The sequence below is a fragment of the Spinacia oleracea genome, chromosome 5 (assembly GCF_020520425.1).
Source record: "Spinacia oleracea cultivar Varoflay chromosome 5, BTI_SOV_V1, whole genome shotgun sequence".
NCBI lineage: Eukaryota > Viridiplantae > Streptophyta > Magnoliopsida > Caryophyllales > Amaranthaceae > Spinacia > Spinacia oleracea.
Window position 1 is genome coordinate 3,790,802 of NC_079491.1, and position 23,641 is coordinate 3,814,442.

At 35.3% G+C, this 23,641-nt stretch overlaps 2 protein-coding genes across 2 annotated transcripts; both read left to right on the top strand.

Moving 5' to 3' along the window:
- The first annotated feature begins 1,219 nt into the window (after window positions 1–1,219).
- Window positions 1,220–11,699, top strand: LOC110783317 (methylcrotonoyl-CoA carboxylase subunit alpha, mitochondrial). The gene is made up of 16 exons (XM_021987646.2): window positions 1,220–1,796; window positions 3,724–3,845; window positions 4,035–4,182; window positions 4,802–4,939; window positions 5,170–5,265; window positions 5,343–5,402; window positions 6,324–6,416; window positions 6,511–6,622; window positions 7,276–7,380; window positions 7,817–7,953; window positions 8,449–8,683; window positions 8,767–8,933; window positions 9,063–9,179; window positions 9,994–10,239; window positions 10,622–10,717; window positions 11,414–11,699. The coding sequence occupies exons 1-16, from the start codon at window positions 1,446–1,448 to the stop codon at window positions 11,420–11,422; spliced, it is 2,232 nt and encodes a 743-aa protein (XP_021843338.1). The 5' UTR covers window positions 1,220–1,445; the 3' UTR covers window positions 11,423–11,699.
- Window positions 11,700–13,398: 1,699 nt separating this feature from the next.
- On the top strand, window positions 13,399–22,285 carry LOC110783307 (FACT complex subunit SSRP1). Its single transcript, XM_056828743.1, has 16 exons — window positions 13,399–13,561; window positions 14,764–14,949; window positions 17,041–17,146; window positions 18,443–18,579; window positions 18,694–18,777; window positions 18,873–18,961; window positions 19,083–19,191; window positions 19,321–19,407; window positions 19,489–19,581; window positions 19,694–19,891; window positions 20,009–20,154; window positions 20,244–20,385; window positions 20,565–20,663; window positions 20,751–20,930; window positions 21,025–21,103; window positions 21,970–22,285. Exons 1-16 carry the CDS (start codon window positions 13,511–13,513, stop codon window positions 22,095–22,097), a joined length of 1,914 nt encoding a protein of 637 aa, XP_056684721.1. The 5' UTR covers window positions 13,399–13,510; the 3' UTR covers window positions 22,098–22,285.
- Window positions 22,286–23,641: the final 1,356 nt, after the last annotated feature.

Consider the following 23,641-nt stretch of genomic DNA (forward strand, 5'->3'; position numbering starts at 1 on the left):
TATGAACAAACAAATAAACAAGAAAGGACAAATAATTCAACAAAAAAGAACAAACAATATAAAAAAGAACATAATATTCCAGAAAAAAGAACAGCCAATACTAAAATTATGAACAATTTTATGATGAATTTTAAAGTCAACATGAAAGAACAAACAATACAACAAGAAAGAAAAAATACTGGTACAAAAATGAACATTTACTATTTCGGAAATGAACATTTATTTATTTATTTGGAATGAACATTTACTATTTTGGAAATGAACATTTATTTATTTAGAAATAAACTACAAAAATGAACATTTACTATTTCGGAAATGAACATTTACTATTTCGGAATTGAACATTTATTTATTTATTTGGAATGAACATTTACTATTTTGAAAATGAACATTTATTTATTTATTTGGAAATAAACAATATAGGCGCTTGTAAAAACATAAAAGACCAATGAAGTGAAAATTTTCATTATGAACATTAACCATATATTTATTGTGAACAAACAAATAAACAAGAAAAAACAAATAATTCAACAAAAAAGAACAAACAATATAAAAAAGAACATAAAATTCCAGAAAAAAGAACAAACAATACAACAATTATGAACAATTTTATGATGAATTTTAAAGCCAACATGAAAGAACAAACAATACAACAATAAGTTTGATGAATGAATTTAAAAAACAACAAGAAAGAACAAACAGTACAACAAGAAAGAACAAACAATACAAGAAGAAAGAGTAAAAGATTAATGAAGAGTTTAATTATGAACATTAACCATATGATTATTATAAACAAACAAATAAACAAGAAAGAACAAACAATATATAAAAGAACATAAAATTCAAAGAACAAACAATACAAAAAGAAAGAATAAAAGATTAATGAAGAGTTTAATTATGAACATTATTATTATAAACAAACAAATAAACAAGAAAGAACAAACAATATAAAAAAGAACATAAAATTCCAGAAGAAAGAACAAAAAATACGACAATTATGAAAATTTGATGATGAATTTAAAAAACAACATGAAAGAACAAACAGTACAACAAGAAAGAACAAACAGTACAATAAGAATGAACAAACAGTACAATAAAAAAGAACAAACAGTCGACAAGAATGAACAAACAATATGAGCGTGTCGTTTTTTGGGTACAGCCAGAGCTGGCTGTACCCGGGTACAGCAGTTAGCGATTGCACAAAAAAGGGGAAAAAAAGAAAAAGAAAAAAGAAGACGAAGAAGAAGTTGACAATGAACTGATGATCGATGATTGATGACTCACTCGTCAATGCCAACACTTCATCATCATCCATCAACCAAATCATGAACGTCAGTGATTATCCGCTCCCTTTTTCAAACTAGTTTAACCTCCTTTTAAATTAATTAATCAATAATTTCTTTAAAAATCTCCATTTCCAACAATTTCCGGCAGCAAAATCAACAATGGCAACTCTAACTTTCCTACTCCGCCGTAAACTCCACCACCAAAACCGCCACATACTCGCGCAATTTTCTCTCATTCGACAATTCTCATCCTCGGAAAGCTCCGGCGCCGGGAAGAAGCCGATGATTGAGAAGATATTGGTGGCTAACAGGGGAGAAATTGCGTGTAGAATAATGCGGACTGCGAAGAAATTAGGGGTTCGAACTGTTGCAGTTTACAGCGACGCTGATCGGGATAGTTTGCATGTCAAATTTGCTGATGAAGCTGTTCGTATTGGTCCTCCACCGGCGAAATTGAGTTATTTGCAAGCGAATTCAATTATTGAAGCTGCTAGGATGACTGGTGCTCAGGTGATTTTTTTTATTTTGCTGAATTTTTATGGTTTTTTTTTTGTAATTTAATTAATGTTTTTGGTTTGTAGTTGGATGATATGTGACTAATGTGAGGAAGACGGCCAATTGATTATCTATTACAATTAGCATTGTCATGTAATTGATATTACTCCATAATTGTTTGCAGCTTGCTGAATTTGAATTTGAGCTTGTTGTTGTTGTAAGAAGAACCAGTTAGGTTATTCTAAAATTTTAATCAGCACTATGTGCTAGAAAAAATGTGTTTTTTTTTGAGCTTGTTGTTGTTGTAAGAAGAACCAGTTGGGTTATTCTAAAATTTTAATGAAAAAACGAGTTTTTTTTTTTTTTTTTTTTTTTTTGTAACTGGTAATCTGGTATACTTCGACCTTCCATAACACTAATCAATGTGTGATTTAGTAAGACTAGTGTCGTATCAATACACTGCTAAGGAGTAGTGGAGTACCAATAGAGGCATTTGCGTTATCGATCCTGACATATTATGTGTTGGTATTAAAAGTAGTTGTATTGGGTGAGGTGTGTGACTCGTGTCCAAATGGACACAAACCACTTGACGTTAAGAAATCCTCATGCGCCTTATGCATTTAAAAAGCCGTGTTTTTTACATTTATTTTAAGTTTGCTGGATGATGGTTTGTTTTAGGAAGACGACAATACCATAACTATTTTTCACTTTCTAAATTTTTACGCCGTAGTTCTCTACCATGTTGCTAGGTGGATTATCTTTAGGATTTCGTAGTTAAGGGCATCAGAATAGTATGAGAAAGTTCAAAGTTAAACTTACTATAATATGTTTTGGTCTATTACTTTTACTTGATAAAAGTTAGGAATATGGCTTACATTTTAGGCCTTATTTGGTTGGGAGGAATTGGAAGGAAAAGAAAATAAATGAAAGGAAAAATAACGTTTCTCGTGTTTGGTTCCAAAAATTATATGGGAAGTGGAAGGAAATGAAGGGAATTGGAAGGACAACTCCTTTATAAATTTTCACTTTCCTTTCCTTCCAAGATTGGAGGAATTTGGAAGGAAGGAGAAAATAAAATCTGTCAAATAAAATATTAAATCCTAAACCCACGTTTTACCTTCCTTTCTCTTCCTTTCCTTTACTAATGTTGTACCAAACATGAGATTCCTATCATTTCCTTTCATCATATCAAACATGGGAAAATATATTTTATTTCCTTTACTTTCTCTATTATTTTCTTCCTTTCTTTTCTCATCCCTTCCCTTTCATTACTAATATTGAACCAAATGAAGCCTTAGGGATGGAGGCCGGAGGGACTGAGGAGTAAACACCTATGATCATCAATGCTGCTTCTCCTTCCATCTCAAAGTGTTTGTTATAGTTGAAGTTTCGTAAAGGTTAAAAGAGAGGAAAACCTAGCAGTATACTAGGTTTTGGAGTTTGCATTGGATGATTAGATTTGTAATGAAGGGTTAGAATATTATTAGTAGGCGTTATGTACAATTACTTACCACTCTATCCTCTTGTTTTATAACTTTACAAGTAATATTTTAAGAAATTGTATTGGGAATTGTCTACAATTTCAATAACATTCTTGTAGATGGATGTAGTATGATGAACTCTTAGGCATTCGGAACTATCTGCAGTTCTGAAAACAATGGCTGAAATTTTATTTAAATGGGAGTAACCTACAAGAAAATGAGACTTTCGAAGAGGGGATACCTTTCAGTGTTTATATGTGCAAATGTTCCTGATAGGATATGACAATGATATGTACAATTTGTATTGAATAAAAGTTAGGTGATCTTGATGTATATATTGATGGTGGCTGATGTTACTGCTACAGGAGCTGATTAGTCTTTCAGTTAGTACTATTGTAGTATTGTTAATATTGTACATAGTAGTTGATACTTGACATTTCTGTCTGGAATTTTTCATGCAGGCAATCCACCCTGGTTATGGTTTTTTGTCTGAAAATGCGGAGTTTGCCCAGAAATGCGAAGACGAGGGTCTCTCATTTATAGGTCCTCCAGCATCTGCAATACGGGATATGGGTGACAAAAGGTAAAACAAGCAATGCCTCATCATATTGTATTGAATTTTAAGTGGTTCACATATCTTTTGATTGCTTGGCCCTAATGAGGCTCTAAAAATTGTCAACGTGTACCATTTTGTTGTAGCTTGCTCTACCTGCATGTGTTAGTTGAAGACTATAATAATATCTAATTAAGCTAACCTTCATTTGGTTCACAGTGCATCAAAGAGGATAATGGGTGAAGCAGGTGTTCCTCTGGTGCCTGGATATCATGGTATTGATCAAGATATTGACCTAATGAAATCTGAAGCTGAAAAGATTGGCTATCCTATTCTAATAAAGCCAACACATGGAGGTGGAGGAAAGGTGTGCCATTTTATTGTGTTGACTATTGTTATAATTGGGTCATCGTTTGTTGCGCTTGCTGGGACTAGTTTTGAGTCTCACAACGGTATTCTAATTTGGTAGACCCTTAAAGTGCAGCTAAATAGCAAATACCACTATGTTTTGCGTCCTAGCTTCTTCAAATTGGAACCACAATAAACACTTTGTAGGAGACTCTGGGCTAGGGCAAGATTTTAAGTACTGTTACATACTATTTAACGTCCGATTCCAACTGTGATTATAGGAAACATGTTAAAGCAGAAAGAAATTATATTGTTTCTATTCTTTTGTTCTTGTGCTTTTAGCTTATTGAACCAGCTATGTAACCAAGAAATTTTGATATTAAATTAGGAGTGACCATGATTTTCTTTTTTCACCATTGGTTTATACCTGTTCTTATTGGCAATGGCAGTTTTTTGAGTGCTTGGTGAAGTACTGGTTGAACACCTACACTTCAGCATCTTTCTAAAGAGAAGAGCATAACAAAATTTGTGAAGTGCTAACTTGAGTGATTGTTTCCAAGAATGAACCTTTCCTATATGTACTTGAGATTCTCCATGTCTTGCAAATTTCCATATGTCTCATCTGTTTTGTTTTTTAGGGCATGAGGATTGTGCAAAACCCGGATGAATTTGCTGAAGCATTCTTGGGTGCAAGAAGGGAGGCGGCTGCCTCTTTTGGAGTAGACACAATTTTGCTTGAGAAATATATCATTCGGCCTAGGCATATAGAAGTGCAGGTACCCCTCCCCTTTTCTTAACTTTTGTACATAACTATTGGCTTTTTGTTGCGCTTGAAAATTATCCTCTTTTTTAATTGTAATGACGCCAGACATAAAACTTACATACATAAAACTTACATTCATCTAACTCTGTGAAGTGAAAGACGGGTCCGTCTTTATTAATATGGCTAAAGTTCTAAACTTATTAAGTAGGTTTTCTTACTTTCTTTCATCTATCTGCTTTGTAGATTTTTGGCGACAAACATGGCAATGTTATATATCTATATGAGAGGGATTGCAGTGTACAAAGAAGACACCAGAAAATAATTGAAGAAGCCCCAGCTGTAATGCCTCTCTATTTTATGTACAACTTCAAGATTGTAGTTTGGAATACGTTTTAACTGATGTTCCATCATTGCAGCCCAATGTTAGTAATGATTTTCGCTCCCAAGTGGGTCAAGCTGCTGTTTCTGCAGCCAAGGTATTCTTCAGAATGTGCTTTGGCACTGGCTTGATAGTATTATTTGTATACCTTTTTCTTTGTATGGATCTCTAATTGGTCCAAAGGTTCTGCAGAATGATGTCTGTGAATAAAATAAAATTGACCATAGTATTTCCATGTTCAGAAATATGGAATCATTTCAACTACCTGTCTCCTTATATTGTGAGGAGGTGTCCACCATTTACAATAAATGTGATTGGCTAAAATCTATTTCAGTATTTCTTGATTTATGTTCTGTGTGCCTTTTGTAGTTCTGTTACCTGAGAAACATTTAGCTGATCCTAATTGAAAAGCATTGCCAATTGGGGATTTGCTTTCCAACTTCATAGAATCATAGGTGTCGTAACTTGTACGACCATTTTTTTCAGTTCTGTATGCATCCTGCTATGTGAAAATTACAATGTAATATTCAGAGCTTCACTTTGTGTTTATCTCCTTTTCATGGGTATTCTTTAGTTCTTTTATGTTCTGTTCTATTTTGTCAGATTAAGCCTCTGTTTCTCTCTTTTACTTTCTTAGGATTGGAGAGGGGAGGGGGGTGCTTTGTCACATTTGCATTCAATTTCCTATAAATGAAGTGCAGGGCCCCTACAATATATATCGTGGTTGCTTCCTTAGCAGTTGAGCTGAGAATACTGATGGGTTGAGATGTGAAAATTGTTGCTGTGAACGTTCTTTTCCCCCCTTTAGCTTGGAACTTGACCTCTTTGCACAAGCTCAAATTTATGTGGTTTTGTTTAGTTTGGACTGGACTGCTGGTTTTAGCAACTTTTTATTGATAATTAGCATACTTCTCTCAATTCCGAAGCATCATTTTTCCACTTGGTCCTCTAATCCTCAGTCAGCTTTTTTCCTAGTGTTCAACCTGGTCCGCTGATATAGCATGTTTTGTGGTGAAAGGCAGTCGGCTATTACAGTGCTGGAACTGTTGAATTCATTGTGGATACTCTCTCAGATCAATTTTACTTCATGGAGATGAACACGCGGTTGCAGGTGCTACAATTGGTTCACTTTGTTGGTGTATGTCTACATCTCTACGCTTTTGTGAAGTGGACTCCTAACAAGTGGCGTGCACAAAATTTTGCAGGTTGAGCACCCTGTGACCGAGATGGTCGTTGGTCAAGATCTTGTAGAATGGCAGATTCGGGTTGCTAATGGTGAGCCTCTTCCTGTTACGCAATCAGAGGTTCCATTATCAGGTGAGAATTTCCACACTTAAACAAGAACTCTTCAAAGGTGTCTTGCAGAATTTCTGAGCTGATGCTTTCATTCTGCCCTTCATATTGCCTGACTGCTCTTAATACTGGGATTTAGAACTAATAATTTCTTGGATAAAAGTAAAGTTAAAATATGTAAAATGGGAATATTAGGATAATGATGTTCTTGTACTAAAGATATAGACATTTGAAATAGCACCAAAAATAAATTTAAAACACACTTGAATTGCAATTTTGGTCTTTCTGAGACCATTACAATATGTAGATAATTGAGTTGATATAGATTGATCATGATGACGTGCAAGAAGATGTGCTGACCGGTAGGATGCTTCATAGATTTTGTCATTGACTGTGTTTGAGGCTTTAGGTACTGCTTGGTGCTGATTTTAATGCTTCAATATTTATATTTTGAATTCTATAAAGCAATAGTGGTTGACTACTTCTTTAAAACAACTTTTTTGAAGAACTAAATATCACTGTGTTGTTTGGCCAATGGTAGTTAGTGTGGGTTTAATATTTTTTCAAGCATGGTCACACATGGCACACCAGAAGTTTGTTCTGTAGAGTGTAGATCTTTCTGCTTGTTTGTTAAGTCTGCAGTTTATGAAGTTTACGATATCTCTACTTGGTGATAGGTCATGCATTTGAAGCCCGTATATATGCCGAAAATGTCCAAAAAGGATTTCTCCCAGCTACTGGGGTTCTTCATCACTATCGACCTGTTCCAGAATCAGAAACAGGTTCTGCACCTCTCTTACTCTGTATATGCACAATTATAATAGTGCACTTTTTTTTTGTCACAATTTAGGGGCTTACAGGTGATATGTCAGATGTATTTATTTTGCTGTCTCCTACTCTGTGTATCTCATGTTAATTGTTGCACCAAACACATTCAGTTTCCCCCATCTATCAAAATGATTGATTTCAATATTGGAGAACAACTTAGTTTTTATATTAATGGTGTAGATATATGACGCTTGTGTAATCTATCGAGTTTTAACTTAGTTTCTCAAGTAATGGTGTAAACATGTGATGCTTATCTAATCTAGCAAGCTTTTCAGTATTGTTAAAGAGTTTCTCCGTTATGCGTTGCAATTTATTACTTGTTTATCTCCAAATGCCACTCTTGTTGATCATACTTCCATGTCAAATACTGAAATCATTTTCTTTGAACAGTTCGTGTTGAGACGGGAGTTGAACAAGGAGACGCTGTTAGTATGCATTACGATCCCATGATTGCGAAGCTTGTTGTTTGGGGAGAAAATCGTGCTACAGCATTAGTTAAATTGAAGGATTGCCTATCCAAATTTCAGGCATGGATCTAACACTTCCTTTTTACGCGTTTTACAACTTAACTCTCAAGGGATTTATTTCTTTGGTAGCATGTCTGTGCAATGGCCTAATAGTATGAAATTATGAATAGAATATCTTTGGAAGGTTCTCATACTTTTGGCTTTTTTTGCTGTGAAGTTTTCATTTTAGAGGGGTGCTGAACAGTAAAAGCTGGTATACTTGCGTTGTCTGAAATCGTAATGACTCTTAATGTATGTTGGGACTAATTTCGGTTGCTTTCTTATTTCAAACGAACATGCAGTCTTGTCTGGTCAAAGTTAATGCCCATGGCACACGTCTTCTCACCTCTCCCATAAAGGACCTCTGGATCTGTCATGCTCACCACAATTTTGTGTCCTCTAACCTGTAATTAAGTTCATCGTTATTACTATTTGATGTTTGTTTGTAGCATCTTTCTTTTGCATTCTGCTCTCAGTTATGGAGTATTATTCAATTACTTTTTTTTGTTGATGCAGGTTGCTGGTCTGCCGACTAACATAAATTTTCTACTTAAATTGGCCAACCACTCGGCTTTTGAGAATGGGCAAGTTGAAACCCATTTTATTGAGCATCATAAAGATGTGTTATTTGCTGATTCAAGTAATATGGAGCTGGCAGAGGAAGCATGCAAATCTGCGACACGTAGTGCAATGCTTGCTGCTGCATGTCTTTGCAAAATGGACATTAACACGGCGAAGGGAATCTGTCAGGGTAAGCATATAGCTGATGTATGTTATCATTGCACAAGCAACGCCTTTGACGCACGCACTGAACTTGTAACGACAATTTGACAGGAGAAAGAAGCCCGCTTTCAATCTGGTATTCCGACCCTCCATTTAGAGTCAACTATTGTGCAAAGCGTGATATTGAATTCGAGTGGGAGAATGACTATGGTACTACCGGTACAGTGCCCTTGAAGTTGGTTCTTACATATCAGCAAAATGGGAGCTATCTTGTTGAGGTACCTGTACTTAATACTCTTGCATGGTCATCTTTTAGACCTTTCGTGTGATTTTCTCATATATCATTCCTCAGGCTTAGTTTATGAATCTGTTGATTGGCATAACTCAAATTCGGTTTAATTTCACAGGCTGGAGAATGTGGGTCCCCTGGTATGGAAGTTAAGGTTGTGCAGCTAGGTGATAAAGATTTCAGGGTTGAAGCACAAGGATTAAGTGCGCTTATAACTTTAGCTGTCTATACTAAGGTGTGTATCTTTGCCTCATGAATTTACTACACTACAGAAAGAAGGAACAGTATACTTTTGCTGCTGTACTAGTCTTTCTGAAAGCATTTCCCGCCCAGCTTCCTCTTAACTGAAACATGATGTACCGAAATCTGTTATATCCGTGTACTGAAACTGAAACCAGTCATATGCCTATAAGCCTATTATTATCTTGTATGCTAACAACCTTGATGTAAGATTTTAGGTGTGCTATTAAGCCTGGATTGTTTTGAAAGGTATGCTACTATCCTGGGATTGTTAAAAAAGTTGTTCCTGCTTCGTCTGCTAAAACTGCCAGTAATCTTTTGGTGCTAATTTATTTGTCGTAATTTTTCCCATATAATCTCTTGTGATGATAAAGAGCTACTGAATGTGAAAGTGGAACTCTCTATTTCCTTGCAAACAGAATTTCCCCCATGCAAGTTAATATCCCTGAATATTGATTTACTCCCCAAAAGAACCGTCAAGGTCACTAGGTAGCCTATATCAGTATATGCAATGCATGCATTTGATTTTCGTTAAGGTTCCATTCTATTCGACTTATTTTGTCTGAACTTATATTATCTGAACTTATTTTATCTTAAATAAACTTATTTTGTCTAAATAAACTTATTTGTGTGTGAAAATGTCTGAAAAAAACTTATTTTTTCTGAACTGTACTTATCTGAACTTATTTTGTCTGAAATAAGTCAAAATAAGTCGAACGCCTTAAGTCATTGGCTCATTGCTTGTCCAATTCCTTGTTTTCAGCTAGGGACTTCAGTGTTTATGAATGTTTTTATGGTTTATTTGGCAGGATAAAAGCAAGCACATATACATTTGGAATGGCCTACAATATCATCACTTTCGGCAAAAAGTTGGACTTGAATCGTCTGGAGAAGATGAAACTGAACATAGACCCGAGAGGGCTGATATGGCATCTCACTCCCCAGGTTCTGTAACGGCGCCAATGGCTGGTTTGGTGGTCAAGGTACTCAAGAATAATGGAGAGAAAGTAGAAGCAGGGCAACCAGTTTTAGTCATGGAAGCAATGAAAATGGAGGTCTGTGCCACGTACATCTATCTATTACATTATACTAAAACAGACACCAGAAATGACACGTGTCACTTCTGGTGAAATATTTTCCCGCCAAAACTTTTTTCCTTTTTTTTCATTTATTTCTTTCAATAATCTTTTATATATTTGACTAAAACTTTATTAATCTTTTGAAAATCTGTCAAAATCTTTTGCACTCCATACTACGGAGTACTTTATTTTCGAACAATTCTTTGTTGCTCAAATATTTTATAAAAAGCTGGTCAAATTATAATTTTATAATATTCGTGCGTGCATAGGACCTAATCTAGTTTTTCTATAACTTTGAGTAACTGCCCTGAAATTTTTTGTACTTTGTCGTCTTAAAATGCTGTGCTTCTTGTTCCAGCATGTTGTAAAGGCTCCTTCCTCTGGTTTTATTCACGGGCTTCAAGTAGCTTCTGGGCAGCAAGTTTCAGATGGTAGCATTCTCTTCACTGTGAAGGTGTGTCATCTTCCTACTGATCATGCTTTTGTGTTTAAATATAAAGACTTAATGATATAATTGCATAATGTAATTGTGATTAACGCTCTGTTTGTTTTGACGGAAATCACTCTTCTGGAAAATGATTTTCCCATTTTCCTTTGTTTGTCTTGTTAAGGGTGGAAAACAATTTCCCAAGGTAGAAAACCAACTTTCTCTAAAGAAAAACCAATTTTCCCTTTGAAAATGAGGAATCCCACATTTTCCACTCTAATAGCCTAATCCCTTACATTTCCTTTTCTCTCCTCTAATTCCCACTTCCACCTTTTTTTTTTATTATATAATTTTTCTTGGAAGGAAACAAACAAAAGAAAACTATGTTCCCTTGAAAATCATTTTCCTTTGAAAATGTTTTCCGTTAAAACAAAAAAATTCCCTTTTAAAAGAAGGAATGCCACATTTTCCACTCTAATCCTTTACATTTCCTTTTCTCTCCTCTAATTCCCACTTCCATGTTCTTATTTATTTTATAATTTTTCTTGTAAGGAAACAAACAAAGGAAAACTACTTTCCCTTGTTTTTCCCTTGATGTTTTTCCCTTGAAAATCATTTTCCTTTGAAAATGTTTTCCGTTAAAACAAACGGAACCTAAATTGAAATATTGATGTTGAATATCTATACACTGATTGCTGAATATAAAGCTCTGCACATTTACAGGAAGAATAAGATGGCTTTTGTGAGCAGGGGAATTCCTTCGCCCAGAAACACCGTGTAGTTTAATGTGTAAATGATCTCTTATTCATGTAATCATATTATTCATATGTATGTAACCTCTGTGCATCTGTTGAATATCAGAAGCCAAGTCTAAATCAGGATGTAACACAAGTAGACTGTACAGAACTCAGAAATAATGTCAGGAATTGTTATTTGTATAATCACAGCTATGTTTCCGGCTGATGAATTCTAACCTACTTTATTGGTACAAATTAGTTTATTATTGATAGTGATGACTACTAATAAAGATTTTGCATTTACTCACGGGGAAACAATCCGGAGCATCCCCATCTTGTACCCGGCTGAAGATTCTGACAAGCTTAAGGAGAAACAAGAAGAGAGGATAACTGAGGTTGGCTAAATCGAGAACCATGTTTGTCCAATTATGACGCTAACACGCTTTATTTGTATGAATTAGTTTGCTATTGGTAGTGATTTACTACCAATAAAGATTTTGCTAGTACCAATAAAGCAAAACACTTATTGGTAGTGATTAGTTGTGTATTGGTAATGCCAATAACATACAAATGTATACCAATAACATAGTAATAAGTTTGTACTAATACAACATGTTAGCGTCCAACATGGACAAGTCAGACTCTCGACTCATACTTCCTCGAAATTTTTTGAATACTATGAGGATATAGTACATGATAAATTAATTAAGACATCATAACTCTTCTGATCACTTGTCAAAACAAAAATATATAATTCTTTTGATCAATTATAAAAAACCAAATTAATAGGTTTTCGTCTTGAGAGAAAGACTGGCGTATTGAGACGAAGTAGATTAGTCGCTCAATATCATTGTCAGTTTTCAGTTTTTTGTTTTATGATTCTTGAAGTCATATGATTAGATTGAATCATGAACTTGAAAACTACTTTCAGTTTTTATTTTCGTTTTATGTTTTTTTACAAAATATGAAAATCACAAAAAGATGTTTTCAGTTTTTTGTTGTCATTTTCCCAAATTAACATGATTACTTTAAGTATGATTATTTTTTAGTTCATGATTCATTATTAATCATATTTCATCCACTTTTTAATACTCTTAACGTTGGTAATTTTCACGCATGTCTATTCACAACTTTGATAATTAATATCTTTAACTCTCTTTAAGCAAAAATTATAAAAGTAAATTTTTGAAAATACAAATTGAGACGTATGTAACAAGATCCCACATGATTACGTTTTTATCTTACATATAAATCACCAACAAAGCAATAATAGTCAAATTAGAATTGTGAATAGTGTAAAATAATCAAACGTTGCTTGTATTAAAAAACGGATCAAGTATAACTTACAAGACCAAAGAACCAAAAACTAAACAAAAGGTCTTGTGCGCACTAGGTGTACAATAAATTTATTGTACACCAAGATAACTTTTACCCAATTTTTGTAACTTTAACCTAGTTTTGATTAACTTTTATATTAGTAATAAAAAAGTTGATAGATAAACATTTTAAAGGGTTAAATGATTAATTTTATACATTATTTGTCATTTTAAAGAAATAAGTTTTACTAAAATTAAAAAATTTATCACTAAAAAATACATAACTTTTACATATATTAGCTTAACTTTTAAGCAATTTGAGTTAACTTTTACTTTGGTGTACAATATTTATTGTACACCCATTGTAAATAAGAATTTGTGAAAACTAAAAACTTACAGTGATAACGAACGAACCCACTGATTTTTATACTTTTTTGAAAATTTTAAAAAACAGAAAAAAATAAATGATATCAAACAGACCCTTACTTCTTTATTTTATTATTATTATTATTATTATTATTATTATTATTATTATTATTATTATTTGTGGATGGGTTATATGTGGGCTTTGGACCGTAATGAAAAAAGTAGGGAGAATAGCCCATCATACGATAGACCGTAAAGATCGGCAAATTCGCGCCATTCTTCTCCCCCTTCGAGACTTATATAACCTCCCCCCTTTCCTTCATTTCATCCATTTTCTCTCTCCCCAAACTCGAGTGTTTCGACACTCTCTCTCACTCTGAAAACCTCGCCAAAGCGTAACAATGGCGGACCACCTCTTCAACAGCATCTCCCTCGGCGGTCGTGGCGGCACGGTTAGTTTCTCTCTTCATTTGCTGCCTCTTTCTCTCAATTTCTTTTAGCTCAGTGGTTTTCGTTTCATTTGCCCCCTTCTAACCCTAATTTTTCATGCAAAAGCTCGAAATTTCTGCGATTTCTTTTCTAGGGTTTGCTTATAACATATGCTCATCTCTTATTTCTCTTCCTGAGATTAATATTGGTAGCAAAGATGTAATTTTTTTAAAGCTTACTGATAATTTAATGTTTTATAGGGGTTAGGGTTTTTGTCTGCGTGAAATTAGGGTTTGATAAATTGAAACCGGAAGTATTATGAGAAATGGGACGAATTATACCTTCTTGTCCAGTTGATCTGACTTTGCAAATTGCAATTTCAAACCCTAGTAATTGAACCCTAATTTCGCACCATCTAGCTGTAGAAGTTCGAATTTTGTGGTTTCGGATTTATTCGCTTGAACAATAGGATTCCTGTTTTCACTGCTAGTTATAATTTGTAGAACTTACTTGAATACCCAAGAAGGTAGTTTTCAGAGGTGTATATCGAACTTGCACGGGAATAGCTGATACAGATATTGGATGCTATTATAGAAAGTAAATACTAGAGGGCTTGCTGGAGAGAGAACGAAAGGGAAAATAGAAAAGAAAAAAATATTCTCTCTTCATTTCGTCTTTAAGGGCCTGTTACTAAGTGACTGAGTGCATAATATTGTACAATATTTTGTGCTCTATCACTTCGATTAAGAAGCTATTGGTTGTCATATGGTATCTGGGATTTACAAGTAACTTTATATTGGTAGATTAGACAACTAGTGAGTAAGTAAATGAAGTTGAGAGTAGATTATATTGAAATGTGTGTGGGAGGTTGCTTTTGTTTTAGCGAATATGGAGTAAGAAAGGAAGGGGAAATTCAGAAGATTAGCTTGCTGGAACACAAAGTAGGATTAGTGAAGAAGCACTTCTACAACGTTTCCGCTTTCTTTCCTGTTTTGTATTTCTCTAGCCTGACCAGGCTAAAGATGACCCCCCCTCCCCCCCCCCCCCCCCCCCCACACCCTTCCTTCCTTTCACTTCTCCCTGCTACCAGTTTGTTGGTGTTTAGAGCATGTAGAATATTTATAGGTAATTACTGAATTTTATGTCTGTATTTATTCTGTCTTTGGTTTGTTATTGTAATTAGTTAATGCTGATCCCTTTTTTGTCCTGTGCGTGTGTTATGCAGAAGCCAGGGCAGATGAGAATCAATTCAGGCGGGATCCTGTGGAAAAAGCAGGGAGGTGGAAAAGCTGTTGAAGTTGATAAGAGTAATATCTCTGTGTTATTCTGGATGAAGGTGCAAAGGTCCACTCAACTTGGAGTTCGAAGCAAAGATGGATTGTACTATAAGTTTATAGGTTTCCGGGATACGGTGTGTTGCTTTTCTCCTGCACATTCTTTATTTCATTTGTCTACATCTGATAAAGTCATTTTGAATGTGTTTAATGTTAGTATTGTCTTGTTTCTTTTTTCTTGCCTATGCAAGTCCAACCTAATCTGCAGTTTTGAGTTTACCTCATATGTTAACATGAGCAAAGCGAAAGCAGAATATGGAAAAAAAAAATCAAGAACTATACTCTAATCTAGGTAGCACTGATACGGAAACGGGTATGGGGACGGAAAACGGCAAAACCAAAATATCTAAAAACGGGTACGGTTTGGATTCGGCAAAAAAAAATACATATATATAATTTAAGGTAATATATATATAATTTAAGGTAATATATATATATATATATATATATATATATATATATTACCTTAAATTAAATATAATACTATGTTTAAATTATATATTACCGAGTAGTATATAACTATCTATTACCTAACTGTTTCAAAGGAGTACGGAGTAATAAATAAGGGGTAGAAAGCAAATAGTTGAGTTTTGTAAAAAAAAATCAGTGGCCACGTGACGTGGTACCACTTTCCACCTTTTTTTTTTTTGATTTATTATAAGTGGTGAGTGGTACTTTTATTTAAAACAAAAGGTAAAAAGAAGAGATCAAGAAGAAGAAATGGCGAGGAGTTAGGTCTTCTGACTTGCTGGTTCCTTCAATCGGCGAGGGGCGAGGTGATTCGGTTGGCGGCGGGCCGGCGGCGGCGGCTCTGCAAACGACGATTCGACCGGAGTTCGCTGGCTAGTTGAGTTGCTGGCCTCCCTGCAGCGCTGCTGCTCTCTGCTCAAGTGCTCAGATGCTAACTTGCTACGAACGGCCGGACCGGTGGTGGCGAGGAAGAAGAACGGCGGCGAGGGCACAACCGGCGGGCCGCGAAACGACGGGTGAGTAAGGCTTCCAAGAGAGGTGAGAGAGAAAGTGGGGTATTTGGAAAATAAAACCCTAAAATTTGAATTTGGGTCTTAAAACTTCAGTAATAGCTGTTGGGTTCGTGGTTTATTTCCAAAAACGTACCCAAACCGTACCCACCGCGTACCCAGCCGTACCCAAATTCAACCCGCGTACCCACATTTTGGGTTCGGCCTGGGGACGTTTCCTGGGCGTACCCGTCCCGTACCCGTACCGTTTCCCGTACCAACAGTACTTCCCAGGCGTACCCGGGCTTCATAGACCCTAATTGTATTAGATTGGATTCATAGGGTATTTTGGCTTGGTTTTAGGATAGGTCCTTGGATTTCCCTCTGTAAACTGACTTTTACTGCATTTATTGGATATAAAACTGTAGACAAATATGTACTTGTAATTTCTAAGATTCTTTATGTTGGATGTTCTTTTGTGTACTAAGTATCAACATCTAATGATGTGGAAGCTCCTGCCAAGGGCAGCATAGAGGTGTCAGAGAGTATAGCTTTTCACTGCATTAACAGAGGATTTTCAATTCACGGTCAAGTATAGATACACAAAAGCTGCATGCCATTTCATGTCAATAAGAAATGCAAATAATTGATTGATCTATTTTAATCTAGTGAATTTTTATTTATTTACAATTGATAAATTTATCTGAGAGGAAATGTCAGCTTTAACAGAAATTCAGAAGTTTTAAATAGGGGTTGGCTGATTTGGATTTTGCTAGTATATTGCCTTTTGTCATCGCCTCATATGGAACTGCGAGTTAAACAACATTAGATACATGGTTTTATGAGCCTGGGAATGCTGCTAGTGATTAGTCCTGTGGCTGATGTTTATATTCTTCTGCATGATCAAGTTCACATTTTCAGTATAAAGACCGAGAGAGCGAGAACCCTTAAATCTTCTGGGTATCTATGCCCTATTGGTAGATATTTGGATGTTTTTAAAGTGTACATCTACTCTCTTTAGTCTCGACTGTTGATTGCTTATGCTATTCTCTGCCTTTAAATTTTCTTTGAGTGAATACTTAGTACATTGCAGTGGTTCCTTTGTTGCAAATGCTTGAAAGTCATATGAATGTCTAGTCGTTCTATTACTGTTTAAGATCTTTTGAGGGAAAGCTTCTTGGAAGCTGATTAATTCTTCTGGTTTAATAGGATGTTGCCACTCTGACCACTTTCTTCCGAAGCAGCTTTGGAATAACCCCAGAAGAGAGACAAGTGTCAGTCAGTGGGCATAATTGGGGAGAAGTTGACTTCAATGGTAACATGCTTTCTTCTTTATCTTCTTATTTAATGTCCCCTTTCTGGCTCTGCATTCTTTTTTTTTATCCATTTCAGCCCAGGTGCTAATTACTGTTGACGCCAATAGTCTTTCTCTCTTTTTGGGGTGCTGGTGGGTTAGGTGTTTTGTCTATTGGAGGAGCCTGCTATTTTAGTCAGCAGATAGACACTTTTCTGCCATCAAATATGATTTCCTGAAAGCTAGGTGAAACACCATTGAGAGGTCCAGCTTTGAGTACATCCAGATTCACAATTAATTTTTCTAGGTACATTGTACTTAGTAAAGTTGAGAGACAGGACTGCTTTGCACCTTGTAAACTTTAAGTACTGATTCAATTGTAGAGGAATGCATATATTGGCAAAATCTGAACACTACTAGGTGCTGCATTTTTAGTTTTTAAAGGGTTGGGATTTGGAGATGACTGGGTCAAACCTACTGGAATTGAAGGGGACAAACAGAAAAAGTTTGAGATTGAATCTTTTATGAGAATATCCGTTTGACAATTGGACAACACTAGTTAGCGGTCGTTTGGTTGTAAAAAGGTGGAAAATTGCAGACACGTTTATGGTTAACAACATACAGGGAGTTACACTCTTGACTCGGAATGGAGGAAGTTGCTAGCCTAAACTCCCCAAAAATTCAGCCACTAGTATATAACTTCCCACAGGAAGTCCTACTTCCTACAGGCAATAGATTTTTTCAACTTCACAGGAACTGCAATTTCCAGTGAAGAACGACCCCTTATCCTCTAGAGCTTGGTGTTCAGACTTTGAAGCTCCGTGTAGATATGTTATTGAATAGCCATTTCTAAGTAGCTTCAAATCTTCGATAGATAATAGCAGACTGAGCAGCCATTCTTTCATCTTTTCATATTTAAAAGCCTTATCTTTGGAAATCTTGCCTGCCTGCTGATTAGCTGAGTTCATTTGAGGCACCCTAGATTGGATGTTAGCCTAAAACTGATAGGTATTAATTTTTAGCCTATAGATGACTTACATAAATACTGATAGAGTGTTGACCTTGATTTTGGTCAAGCACATATGTGTATTTCTTGTCTTTTTTAATGTTAGCCTAAAACTGATAGGTATTGATTTTTAGCCTATAGATGACTTACATAAATACTGATAGAGTGTTAACCTTGATTTTGGTCAAGCACATGTGTATTTCTTGTCTTTTTTAAGATTCTTTGTCAACAAAATTATGTTCCTTGATCTATCTGGACTGAGTTGTGTCTTGTGTTATGGTAAGCTTATTGATATCTTATGCTCTTCTCAGGGAATATGTTGACTTTTCTCGATGGCTCAAAACAAGCATTTGAGCTATCTTTAACTGATGTCTCACAAACACAGATGCAAGGAAAAACTGATGCTATATTGGAGTTCCATTTGGATGATGCAGCTGTTGCCAATGAGGTAGTTCTTTTACCATGCATTAGAGTGACTTCAATTTGTTAATTCTTTTATTCGTCCCTTTGGTAACGTTGGTTGAGGCAACATTGTTTAGTTTCCTTTTACTGTATCTTGCAGAAAGATACACTTATGGAGATAAGTTTCCACATACCGAATTCGAACACCCAGTTTGTTGGTGATGAAAATCGCCCTTCAGCACAAGTGAGTTCCTTTCTGACTCTCAGATTCTTTCTGACAGACGTGTCTGTAAGACATTTGAAGATAGAATCTTAACGTTTTCCCTGTTATCTTCTTAGGTGTTCCATGATAAGATCATGTCTATGGCTGATGTAGATGCAGAAGAAGCTGTTGTCACATTCGACGGTATTGCTATTCTTACTCCAAGGTGTGTGCAACCCAGTCTACCTTTTCTTTCATGAGGAAATGATATGAATTGTTGGTTTGTTTTTGTCTTTGCATACTTTTTTATTATGAAATGAACTGCTACTGACTCTCTCTTTATCCAGGGGTCGGTATAGCGTTGAACTGCATCTTTCATTCTTACGTCTCCAAGGACAAGCTAATGATTTTAAAATCCAGTATAGCAGCGTTGTTCGACTATTCTGTCTTCCCAAGGTTCCTTGCTTTTGAAACCTCCGTTGGCTTCTTTTGATTGGAATCTTATGCACTCATTGTGTAATGTTTTACTTATTGGTAGTTTTTTTCTATTGCGATGGTTGTTTAACTTACGTTGTGTTCTTGCAGTCAAACCAACCACATACATTTGTTGTTATCACTCTTGATCCTCCAATTCGTAAAGGGCAAACGTTGTACCCTCATATCGTAATGCAGGTATTTGTAGTTCCATTCTCTGTACAATTTCATGCCTTCCCTTGATTGATATATGGTCTGTTTACTTTTAACTTTTTCCAGTTTGAGACCGACTATGTTGTTGAAAGCACTCTTTCCATGAATGAAGACCTCTTGAATACCAAGTACAAGGATAAGTTGGAATCTTCGTACAAGGTAATGCATTGTGAAATTAGTTTTTGAATCATCTTTGCCATTGTCATTTGCGTTTCGTTGGCTTTTCATTATGAGTAATATAGAATTTATTGTTGGTTTCGCCATGACTCAGGGTCTCATTCATGATGTGTTTACAAACATATTGCGTGCCTTATCTAGCGCCAAGGTCACCAGGCCTGGGAAATTCCGCAGCTGCCAAGATGGCTATGCTGTCAAGGCATCACTTAAAGCTGAAGACGGAATTCTATACCCACTTGAAAAGAGTTTCTTCTTCTTACCCAAACCTCCAACCCTTATTCTTCACGAGGAGGTTCTCTTCATTTATTTTGTGAAATTGTTAATTGTCATCCTGCCATATTTATAAGATAAATATTAATATGGACTAGCTGTCTATCTTCTAACAACATTGACTTCCTCCTGTATATAGATTGATTTTATGGAGTTCCAAAGGCACGTTGTTGCGGGGTCCAATATGCATTACTTTGATCTTCTTGTAAAACTGAAGACAGATCAGGAACATCTCTTCCGAAATATCCAGAGGAGTGAATACCAGAACTTGTTTGATTTCATCAGGTTTTTAACAAACTTCCACATTTTGGCTTCAACTGAAAGTAACGCCCACCTGATTTTAATCTGACACTCTTAAATCTGGTTATTTGCAGTGCTAAGGGCTTGAAAATCGTGAATGTCGGAGAAGGTGCTAATCTACCTTCAATCTCCATTGCACCTCTAAGTAGTGATGATGAAGTTGTGGACCCACATTTGAGAAGAATCAGGGATGCACAAGATGAAAGTGATGAAGAGGTATTAAACCACTCCCGTCTCTTTAAATATTATGGAGTTTACGGTATGAAAGTTCAAATCAATATCTTGCTTTGAAAACCTTCTGTCTTTTCTTGTTTCCTTCAATTTATTTTTCTTCTCGTTGTACCTAAGCTTTGCCGGGAAAAGTTTGATCAAATAGCTGTGACTTTTTTTAACAGGATGAAGATTTTGTTATAGACAAGGACGATGGAGGGTCTCCTACTGATGACTCTGAAGAAGATCATTCAGATGGTAGTGTTAGTGGCGATGAGAAAGAGGTATGTAGCTGTTGACCAAAACATCCATTTTCATGAGAAATATATCTGTTTTTTCTGATTCAGTTTAATGTGGGTGGGTCGTTACAGAAGCCTGCTAAGAAAGAAAAGAAAGACTCGGCATCATTAAAACCTTCTTCAAGCAAGAAGAAATCTAGAGACGGGGATGAAGACGGATCGAAGAAGAGGAAAACGAAGAGGAAAAAGGATCCAAATGCTCCTAAAAAGGCAAAAACCGGTTTTATATTCTTCTCTCAAGCTGAGCGGGAGGTAAAGATGACAACAGATACAATTGTTTCATATTTATTGAAGTATATTCCATTGCCGAGTACTTGATTTTTAATATTTTGGGTGTATAATGCAGAACACAAAGAAAGAAAATCCAGGGATTGCATTCTTAGAAATGGGGAAGGCTCTTGGAGAGAAATGGAGGAAAATGTCAGGTATGAATCGTATGATGCTCTATAAATAGTAACAATGGCGGATCCAGGGGGGGGGGAGCTATCTATGCCAAGTCTTTACCCCATTGTTAAAAGTTAGATATTAGTATTAAATGTTCTTTAACTAAACGCATGAAAAAATCTAGCTCAGTTGGTCTGTACAATAGTTTAAAGGGTCTAGGTTGAATGCGTGGGTCAAGGGTTCAATTCCACTTATCCTCATTTTTTGACCTTGCTCTCTACTTGACTCCCTCTTGTTTATTTCTTCCTATAGCATAATATTTACCACCTTTAAAGTTTCAGTTTTTTGTATTTACCACCTTATAAAATGTATTTTCATACTTACCACCTTAATTTTATGAAACGTTTTAAATTCACCACCTCTTAATGGTTTTCATCCAACTTTCGGTCCATGTGAACCCTATTTAACTAACTTCATTAATTGGAAACCTAATGGAAGTGGAGGGAAATTAAAGAAGTTGGTTGAAGGCTCATATGGACCAAAAATGGGATGAAATCCGTTAAAAAGTGGTAAATACAAAAAAATTCATAAAATTGAGGTGGTAAATATGAAATTACATTTTATAAGGTGGTAAATACAAAAACTTGAAACTTAAAAGTAGGTAAATATGAAAATTTTCCAAATTTTAACTGAAATATCTTCTGTATTCATACTATACTACTACGTACTTGAATATTTCTTATGTTACTCATTAATAGGTTTTAAAAAAAATTACAATTACTTTGATCAATTTTATTTGGCCTACCCTATAAAAAATTTATGGTTCCGCCACTGAATAGTAATACATTCTAATATATTTTGTGAAAGTAATTGAGAATTACCTAACACAATCCTAAACTGGTTGCAGCCGAGGAAAAAGAACCCTTTGAAGCACAAGCTCGCGCTGACAAGAAACGGTACAGTGAAGAAATTGGTGATTACAAGAATCCGCAATCTGTAAATGTGGATTCGGGGAATGATTCTGAAAGCGAATGAATGATGTTGTGGAAATCTTCCTTTGTAGCTATTTTGAATGAGGATCAATAATCATATGATTATCTTGTGTAGTTAATTTATTCCGTAGTTATTTTCTGTAGAATCTGTACCAAGGTAAGTACGGAAATTAGATGTTTACTCGTGTGAACTTGTTTTGGATGAGTTAAACATGGAATTTTGGCAGCTCCCATCTAGTCCTCAAAATCATTGTGATTATTAAATTATGACAAATTTCAAGTTCTTGATTCTGCCTAAATCATACTTTATTTGTTTAACTTCAAAATTACAAAATTGAAAACTCACGAGTGATATCGAACGAGTCTAAAGTCTGCCATCTTAGCATAACAGAGACATGGTCAATTGGTCATGCTTGCAGTTTTGCGAAGATGACTACCTCTTTTCTGCATGCATCAATTCATATTTGGGCACTATTGATTATTTATTTTTGACAATATTTTTTTCACCATTATGTAAGAAAAAACATAGTTAAGTGCGTTTTTGTTAAATTTGTATCATAGCGAGGATTTCACATATCAACTTTTTATATATTTTTTTTACTTATATGCATTTAGAGTAGACTTGATCAAATGTCGGGCCAGGTTCGGGCCGGTTTGAGGCATACAAATCAGTCCGTTGTGCCGGGCCGGGCCAAGATCTGAGCTACAACATTGTACCCAAACCCGCTAATTTGAGCCTAAAATGGCAGGCTTTTCGGGCTATTTTTGGGTTGGGCCAAATTTATAACTAAAAAGTGTAGTTTTATGTTGTCCAAACCCGTCAAAAAAATACGGAGTATTAAATTTGGGCAGGGCTCATCTTGATCATCTCTAATTTAGAGATATTAATGTCCAAAGAAGCGTGTTGGAATACGTGTAAAAAGAAAGTTGTATGTATTATGAAACAAAAAAAAATATTATCTTATTATACGTACAAAAAGAAATGTTGCATGTATTATAGAACGAAAGTAGTAGTATTACGTGCAAACTCGACTTTGTTGCTTACATCATTTTCTGTTTGTATGATAGCATACAAAAGAGCATGCTCACAATAATGGAAGCAATTACTTGTACACTTAATCAACATCGTTTATGTGGAAAATGTTGAAAGCTCTTATAATATTTGTCCTTGTCTAATGTTAGGCAACGACCATACCGTTTTGGAAGGGGCGGTTCATTTCTTGCATGGTATTTCATCCTAAAACTTCCCATTTGTTTTTCTTTTAATACGTCATTAGAATAATGACACAATTTGCAAAGTCTTTATAACATGTTTCACATTCTCTATGGTTCGTTGGAGTTTAGGGTGGGATTCAGAGTTATATTAATTAATTGGTGGCAAAAATTATGTTTGAATGAGATTTATAACCAGTTGGAGATAGAATATTTTAATCTCGTTGAAATAATACGTATAGGCTACGCATTATTAAAAAAGGAATATTACTAAATGAAAGGAGTATTTTTTAATAGGTAAGAAGAAGAGACCATACTTAACCAGCAGCTAGCACAATTGAGGTTAGCCAACTCAGTTACGCACGTCAGCTTGAA

Coding starts and splice junctions, on each gene's coding strand:
- LOC110783307 (XM_056828743.1), top strand. CDS start 13,511: ATGGCGGACCACCTCTTCAACAGCATCTCCCTCGGCGGTCGTGGCGGC. Junction 17,147..18,442: donor GGGAGAAGTTGACTTCAATG/GTAACATGCTTT, acceptor TGCTCTTCTCAG/GGAATATGTTGACTTTTCTC. Junction 18,778..18,872: donor AAAATCGCCCTTCAGCACAA/GTGAGTTCCTTT, acceptor TTATCTTCTTAG/GTGTTCCATGATAAGATCAT.
- LOC110783317 (XM_021987646.2), top strand. CDS start 1,446: ATGGCAACTCTAACTTTCCTACTCCGCCGTAAACTCCACCACCAAAAC. Junction 1,797..3,723: donor CTAGGATGACTGGTGCTCAG/GTGATTTTTTTT, acceptor TTTTTCATGCAG/GCAATCCACCCTGGTTATGG. Junction 6,623..7,275: donor ATCAGAGGTTCCATTATCAG/GTGAGAATTTCC, acceptor ACTTGGTGATAG/GTCATGCATTTGAAGCCCGT.